General features: G+C 37.3%; 1 protein-coding gene across 1 annotated transcript; it reads left to right on the top strand.

The window, feature by feature from the left end:
• Nucleotides 1-1,255: 1,255 nt before the first annotated feature.
• Nucleotides 1,256-5,475, top strand: IL22 (interleukin 22). Its single transcript, XM_007953381.2, has 5 exons — nucleotides 1,256-1,441; nucleotides 1,863-1,928; nucleotides 2,054-2,197; nucleotides 3,122-3,187; nucleotides 5,398-5,475. The coding sequence occupies exons 1-5, from the start codon at nucleotides 1,256-1,258 to the stop codon at nucleotides 5,473-5,475; spliced, it is 540 nt and encodes a 179-aa protein (XP_007951572.1).
• Nucleotides 5,476-8,521: the final 3,046 nt, after the last annotated feature.

Here is an 8,521-nt window from a genome sequence, read left to right as displayed (position 1 = left end):
TCTATTCAATGACTTACACGTTTTGTATCATGACTAAAGTCTTTTTTTTTTTTTTTTAAAAAAAAAAAAACCTTTTTCAATTTTTCTTTTGTCACTTTAGAACCAAGAGACTTATCTAGTATTTACTTCCCTTTCTCATCAATTTTTTAGGTGTCTTTTAGGATTCTATGTATTTTTAATAATTTAAAGTCAATTTTTATCCCTGGAATTGCCAGATTTTCTTCTTCAGAGATCCATATGAATAAGAAAACATTTATAAGATTGTTTTGAAATATGATTTGGAAACCTAACTTGTGTGTTGTTTAGAATAAGTGTGCATAAAGTTTCAAGATAAGTTCATGTCTACCATATTCTTTTATTAAAAGATATTTGCATGTTAAAAAAATGGTGATCCAATTGTTCTGCATTTCTATTTGTAAACTTAAATTGATATTGATTATAATTAAATGAATAAAATTTTATGATATATTTGTATCTACCATAATTGCTTAAGAAGATGTCCCATAATGGGAAGAAAATGGTGATTTGATTATTTACTGTTATTTTTAAAACATAAGTCCTTGTTTAGAATTAAGCATGCTAAAACAGTTGAGATATAATTCTTTTTTAATGGAATTACCACCAAGCTGTTATTACTTTCAAGTAGAAGATACGGGACATGGGTCCTTGATTTCTGATCACATCTAATGAGATAAAAATCTAAGAAGCTGGTAGAAAAATGAGTCCATAACCAAAATGCTTATTCAGTGACTTTAGGAGATCAAAGGCTATTATAGTAAAGCTGGAATCTACTGAGACAAAACAATTATTTTCTTTGAAAAATATGTGGGGTTTATAAAATTTCTTGGATTTATCTGTGAAAGCATCCTCTGGGTCCTCGTAATGACGTTATTGGGAAACACTTGCATCTCAAGGTGTGGGGGAATAGGAGGTGGTGTTTTGTGGGCTTTTACGGTGGTTAGGTAGTTCTCAGAAGACAGTGCTGGAAATTAGATTATTGCTGATGTCATATTTTTCACACACACACACAAAATTAGTGTCCCAGGGGATATAAAAGCAGCAGATTTTACCCTTCACATCACAAGAAGAATCATTGAAAGAGGTAAATGTTCCTGCCGATTTGGTATAATTGGTTTATTTGATGTGAGATTTCTTGACTAATTATTTTTTCTCTCATATTATCTCTGTCTCTTATTCTCATGATACCAGGTTCTCCTCCTCTAACTGCCAATCACTCGAATTTGAGTTGTCTACAATGGCCACCCTGCAGAAGTCTGTGAGCGCCTCCCTCATGGGGACTCTGGCTGCCATCTGCTTCCTGTTCATTGCCCTGTCGGTGAAGGGAGGGGAAGCTGTGCCCATCAGTTTCCACTGCAGACTGGACAAGGCCAACTTCCAGCAGCCCTATATCACCAACCGCACCTTCATGCTGGCTAAGGAGGTACTCGTCTCAGTCTCTCTTTCTTGTTTATTTACTTTGAACTGAAATAGTCCACACAACATTCTTCAGAGCATTTTTAAGGTCTTTAAATATCCAAAACTTAACCCTACTGGTAGACCAAAGATAGTTTTCCATGTCCCTTTATATATTCTTTGGGGACCTGGTTTTACCAGAGATCTGCCATTTTGGCTTTTAGGATACATAACATTGAGTTTTACTCAAAGAGGAGCCATTTGGTAACCCATGTAAGGATTTCTTTTTCCCTTTGCTCCTTGGTGTATTCTATTAAACTCATGCACACATCTGAATTCTTTCTTTCGTATGGGATTGCTCTGGAAAGAGAGCCTAGGTCCATCTCTACTTACAGACTTTTCTTCTATCTCCTCAGTGTCCAGGGACTTAATCTTTTCTTCTTTTCCAGGCCAGTTTGGCAGATAACAACACTGATGTTCGTCTCATTGGGGAGAAACTGTTCCATGGAGTTCATGTAAGCTTAGTCCACATGAGCAGGGCAGGGTGCCAGCCGTGGTTATTTGAAGGGTGGCAATGATGGTTTGGGTCTTCTGGATGTCTGCCTATCGTGACCCCTGCTGTATGACTTTGGCTTTATAGATGAGTGAGCGCTGCTATCTGATGAAGCAGGTGTTGAACTTTACCCTTAAAGAAGTGCTGCTCCCCCAGTCAGATAGATTCCAGCCCTATATGCAGGAGGTGGTGCCCTTCTTGGCCCGACTCAGCAACAAGCTAAGCCAATGTGTAAGTTCTTCCTCAGCCTAAGTCCATTCATTCCCAGCTGCTTTCTTTACTTCTCTCCTTCTTCCAATTAAAGCCCCCTTCTCTGCCTCCCCTATTCTCTTTACCTCAGTATGCTCACAGTGAGAGGTGCCTCAGCAACACTATTGCCAAAAGTCATTTGAAATGAGAGAGTGTCTGTTTTTGCTTTAATTGAGTTACATTTTGAGTTTATGGTAATGAATAGGGTCTAAAAAATCGAATGCATGGAAACCTTATCTGTCCCTAGAAAATAGAAACTCAAGCATGTGATGAGGAAGGTGCTAGAAGCTTTAAGGCAAAAGGCTAGATGAGAAAATGGGCCAACTGAGTTAAAGTTGATGGGAAAGGGGAGGGGAAAGAAAAAGAAAGTGAAAAAGAAGAAAGTGGAAAGGTTTAATGTTCAGGGTGGGTGTGCAGAGACTGTTGCCCCTTTGATATCACGGGAAGTGACAAAGGTAGTGAACCTGCTGGCTCTGAGCACATAGCACTCTTAGAACTGTTTTGAGTGGAATGGGCACCTAGTGTTTATCATGGAGGGCCTACTGTTCATACATTTTTGATGTACTTTTCTTGTTCTGAGGACATGTTTTTGATGAGGTACAATTTGGGTTTTGTTCTTGAGAGAATTTGCATAAACCACTTGACTTTTTCCACAAACTGAAACCTCGGTAGGATTTCCTGAAGTTGAAGAGAGGTCCCGTGAAAGGAAAGTGACTGGATTTTGGTGTCCAAGGGAATTCAAGAACTCAGGAAATCTAGGTCACTGGTGAAATCTAGGTCACTGTGGGCAAAGTTACTAAGAGTGTTAATTCCAGGTGAATTATAAGTTGCCTCAGATAGATTCTGAAGCTCATCAAGCTTCAGCACAACCACATTAAAATAATTATTCTTGTTTTCATTTTGTAGAATGTTCAGGGTGATGACCAGCATATTCAGAGAAACGTGCAAAAGCTGGAGGACACAGTGAAAAAGGTACTACTGATAACTATTAATGCTAGGTTGCTAAATAGGAGCAATAAATGTCTTTGTTTCCTTTTCCTACTGTATGACTTCTGTTTGATTCTTCTACCAGCAGGTACATGTGTATGTATATGTAAAAGTGCCTATATATCTATACAGCAATTTCTAAATTTTGCAAATTATAGAATTCTAGAACTTGCTGGGAACTTAGGTCCTCTGGCCTCATTACCCACTGCCTTGAGGTGGCCAGTGACAAAGGCAGGGCTACAGCGCAGTCTCCTGAATTTCCAGCAGCAATACACACTTAGTTTTAGTGTTATCAATTCTTAGGGAAATTTCACTTTCCTAGTGACTCACGTAATGTGAGAAAAGCTTGTTCAAAAGTAGCAAAGTGCCTGGAGCCAATTCATTTATTTATTTTATTGTGATTTACTTGAAAATTTACAGAGCAAATTCATATTCCATGCAACTCATACACATTTTGTTTAATGACATTGATTGTCATTCCCATAATGTAACAGCTTTCTTCCCACTTCCTCTCTGTGGTTACCCTTTCCCTGTGTCCTTCTTTCCTGTACATTCCTGCCCTCTGAGCTATATCTCTGTGCAAATACTGCTCTTCTGATCTTCTGTGGTTGGTTATTCTAAGGACTGTACATACCTGATCTAAATGTTCACCTTATACACTTGTCTATATTTGTCTGGAAACCACAGGAGTGAGTTCAGTTCCAGGCCTCAAAAATGACTAAGGACCATAGTCTCAGGGGTTTCACCATTCTCTATCTGCCTGGTCATTTTTATAATTTTGAGTTTTGTTCTTCATTTTTCTCCCACTCTGCCCAGAATCTCCTATTTTGATCCCTTTCTGAGTGTGCGGTGAATTTATTTTGAAGACATTAATTTGATAATTTAAAGTTTGTAGAAACAAGCTTAAAAGAGTAATAACAAAAGAGCTGGACTTGCACATAGGGAAAATTCCTGAAATGATTGATACTTACATTTAATTATCCTAATATAACATTCAACAGCTATTGGTTCAGTTTATAAGCAAGAATGAAAAAACCTGGATATTTTTATTTTTTTATTTAAGCAGTTTCAAATAGAATGAAAACATTAGCAAAGACTGAGTTAATTTAGTGAACAGGAAATCCAAATTGGAAGTTATTTTTTCTTCTCTCTGTCTCTTCTTTCTTTCTGGTTTCCTCCCTCCTTCCCTCAACAAATGCCTAGCGAGCATCTATCTATCATGGATCAATCTACATATTTATAGTGAATAATACTCTCAGGTGGTCTAGTTGGGGATAAGGAGAGCAGTAGAAGACTCAAACTAATTGTTGTGCTTACCCAGAAGCCAGAGGGATGATTAAACCGGTCGCAGTCTAGTTGATCTTGATTCATGGTAACCCTATGTGTCTGTCAGACTAGAACCGTGCTCCACAGGCTTCCAGCAGCTGATTTTTCACAAATGTATCTCCAGACCTTTATTCTGAGGCCTCTCTGGTTGGACACAAGCCTCCGACTTTTCACTGAAGTGTGTTAGACTTTTGCACCACTCGGGGACTCCGAGGAATGATAAGTAGCTGAGAAAGTGATGCCCTTGTAAGCAGGTGCAATTAAAGTCTCAGAAATACAAAGGCTCTAGTTGATCAACTTTTCAATACCAAAGCTAACCTCATTTCCCTCTTTTCTTAAAAAAATCTTGATATATATATACACACATTTTATGAATATTTTTAATTTCTTCCCAAGCATAATTTAATGAGCGTAATTATTTCTTCCTTTGCTAATTGAAGGCTTTGTAGTTTTCCATTATGAAGAGTAACTTACGTTACAAAATTATTACTTAGATGCAGAGGGCTGAATACTAGCATGCCCTAGGCAAGAAGTGTTTTGTACTTTTTTGTTTGAAAATATCCCTGATGTCAGCTTATTTTGTTGTCTTTATAAAAGTGAAGTGAGAAAAATTTGAAGGTGATCTGTGTGGGTAAATAGAGAATTTCAAAGCTTTGATCCATTTTAGAGAGAATCAGCTTTCACAGTTGCCATGTGGAAGAGTTATTGGGCTTTTTCTCTGTAGCCCCAAAAAGCACAAGCAAGAGATTATAGTCTTTTTTCAAAAGCTTGACTTGTGTTTCCAGTGAACTAATCATGACATCTCTATTTTTCTCTGCTTGGAAAATACAGTGTAAATGGTCAAATACTTTTATGTTCTTATTTCACAGCTTGGAGAGAGTGGAGAGATTAAAGTAATTGGAGAACTGGGTTTGCTGTTCATGGCCCTGAGAAATGCCTGTGTTTGACCAGAACAAAGCTGGAAAAGGAATAATGAACGCTTCTTGCCAGTTAGAAATAATAATAAGATGCACAATTTTTATTTTTATTTTTTTTACCAAAAAGAAAATGGGAAGTCAAACTCCTTCATCATGAGTGGATTCCAAATGAACTTGGCTTAACTTAAAAAGGAAAACAATGTCACTTGTGTCTATATGACTAGAAAGTGAACCTGTCAAGTGTAAAGAGATTTATTGATAACATTTTATTGTAGCCTTTGTCTTACACACAGAACGTATTTTATTTTTAAGCAATTGTCTATTTCCACATGAAAAAATTGCTTCTCATTCTTCTGGGGGGGGACTTCATGTTTCCATAACAGATATTTTGTATTTATTAATTTATTTATTGTTAAAGTATACATTTTATTTATGCCATTCTATTAATATGAATTTATTTATAGAAATCTCTGATATTGCTACTTAATTTTAAGGCTATTATTAATATTTATGATAATAATTATGGATATGTAATATGTTTATTTGACCTCAATAAATATTTTGATTTCCTAAAATCTTGTAGCTTTGTATTTTTTTTCCTTCAAAAATATCGTCTTTAGCCTTTAATCATTCCCATTTCAGCCAAGTACCTCATATAAATGATTTTATTCTTCACTCTAAGCAAATGAGGTAGGTATTATTATTATTATCCCCATTTTGAAGATGAGAAAATTGTAACTGTAAATATTTGACCCTTATTGAATCAGGTCTTTCTGATTCCAAAGTTCTTTGCTATGTATTTCTATATTGCCTTTACAGATTTATTAAGTTGATTGAGATTGTAATTCTGAAATTAAAAAAAAAAAAAGGTAAGAAACTGAAAGGATCCATCTCCATCACTAGCAGTTTGTGGATAAAAAGGTGCTATCACTGGGGAGAAATACATGCAGCATCTATTACTGTAGGTGAACTGCTTTAGTTCTAATTCTAGCCTAACAGTGGGAGCATTCTCCATTGTTCCTGTAAACTGGGCAATAAAATAGTGGGGAGCTGACTGGGTTTTAGGTCTCTTCTCCAATATGGAGCTTATCACTGATAGAGAAGACTTGTGGGTGGAAAATAGGCTCACTATTATGAAATACATTGAGAGAGATAAAGTTGTACATCTTTCATATTGGTACAGTGGTAAAGAGAAGAGAGACCAGAGGTAAAATTAAAGACTGGACTAGTGCTACCAAGGAGAAATAAGCAAATGAAGAGTTGCACTGAAGATTGGTTCCTTGAAGGAAGGGCTTCAGGAGATTGTATAGATTTTTTCATAGATAGTGAAAATCTGTGGTCAGCCATTTAAAGTCTTTCCTTCTCCAAACAATCAGAAACCATGGGTTTATTCTACAGGCCACTCACCAGTTGTTGGTCCAGTTGCCACTCGCCATTCACCACAGGGTGTCAAGGCTGTTTGTCAAGTTACTGTTTGCCAAGGATTAGGTCAAGCTTGATGATGAGATAACCTCATTGAGGAACACCAATCATGTAAGATGTAGGTTCACACATGGATAAAGTGGAGTTAATACCTGTGGTTTTGAGGCCCAAATGCTAAATGCTCACAGATGGAAGAATAGAGTGGCACTAGAGAACCAAAACAGTAGATAATATTATTATCTGCTGCAAAAGACCTTTTTAAAGTGTTAAAGGGCAAAGACATCACTTTGAAGACTAAGGTGTGCCTGACTCAAGCCTTACACATAGCCTTATATGTATCATATGTACGTGAAAGTTGGACAATGAATAAGGAAGACTGAAGAATTGATGCCTTTAAATTGTGGTGTTGGTGACAAATACTGAAAGTACCATGGACTGCCAGAAGAACAAACAAATCTGTCCTGGAAGAAGTGTAGCTAGAAAGCTCCTTAGAAGCAAGAATGGGCAGGATTTCATTTTACCTACTTTGGTCATGTGGTCAGAAGGGACCAGCCCTGGAGAAAGAGATCATCCTTGGTAAAGTAGAGGGTCAATGAAAAAGGGGAAGACCCTCAGTGAGTTAGATGGGTACAGTGGCTGCAGTGATGGGCTCAAGCATGGGACTGTGCTGGTGTTTTGTTCTGTTGTATATAGGGTTGCTGTGAGTTGGAGCCAACTTGACGGCACCTAACAACAGCAATTATTATCTTCGTTTTACATATGAGAAAACTGATGTACAAAGAGTTATGTACCATGTTTGAGGACACAGCGATTAACTGACAAAGTCTAGATTCAAACTTAAGTATTATTCTGAAGCCTATTTTTTCCCACCAATATTCATAACAATTCTTCCACTTGAGGAATTAATGTGAACAGAGAAGAGGTCTGAGTTCCAACCTTCAGGCTCTCCAACCTTTAGAGGTGGGAACAGAAGGAAGATTTAGCAAAAGAGAACCAGGGAAACCAAATGAAGAAACTATTTCTAAGAGGAGGGAGTGTTCTGTCTCCACCACTGGAACATAAGCTCCATGAGGACAGGGATTTTTGTCCTTATTTATTTCTGTATTCCCAAAGCCTGGAAAAGTCTCTGGCACATACATGGTTTACACATAATTATTTGTTGAATGAGTGAGTGAATTGCAGCATTTTAAAACTAGCAAAGAGTTGGAAATAATAAAAGTGGGTGATTGTTTAAATACATGTTGGTACAAAGATCCCAGCCTTCGTGGATTCACAAATGCTTTAGTCATAGGACAAGGAGTTTAAAATAAAGAAGCTTAAGAATTCTGAATGTCAATGGATATAAGGCATAAGGTGTCTGTATCTTCTTCCTTTCTGGAGGACAGTGATGGCAATTTTGGCAGCTACATGAGATAGTCCAAATTGCTCATAGTCGTTGGTTGGCATCTGCTAAAAGAAAACTGTTTTTTTTTTGGTTGTTTTTTTTTGGGTGTCAGTGGCAATGGCTAGCATTTGGCTGGCATGTCAGCATTGCTGCTGTTCTTGGAATTGGCAGAAGATGAGCATCTCCTCATCCAGTGGCAGATGGTAACACCCAAGTATTCAATAAAACTAATCTGTGAGCTGTGTGAGACACCTACTGAACATGCTAACC

This window comes from Orycteropus afer, unplaced genomic scaffold (genome assembly GCF_000298275.1).
Source record: "Orycteropus afer afer isolate SDZICR_OR568_19922 unplaced genomic scaffold, OryAfe1.0 scaffold00392, whole genome shotgun sequence".
In the NCBI taxonomy this organism is placed as follows: domain Eukaryota; kingdom Metazoa; phylum Chordata; class Mammalia; order Tubulidentata; family Orycteropodidae; genus Orycteropus; species Orycteropus afer.
This window is presented reverse-complemented; position numbering and strand designations above follow the sequence as displayed.

Bases quoted from the DNA above. Each gene is read 5' to 3' on its own strand.
- IL22 (XM_007953381.2), top strand. From the start codon at position 1,256: ATGGCCACCCTGCAGAAGTCTGTGAGCGCCTCCCTCATGGGGACTCTG. The intron at 1,442-1,862 runs GTACTCGTCTCA...CTTCTTTTCCAG, and splicing joins CCTTCATGCTGGCTAAGGAG to GCCAGTTTGGCAGATAACAA. The intron at 2,198-3,121 runs GTAAGTTCTTCC...TTCATTTTGTAG, and splicing joins GCAACAAGCTAAGCCAATGT to AATGTTCAGGGTGATGACCA.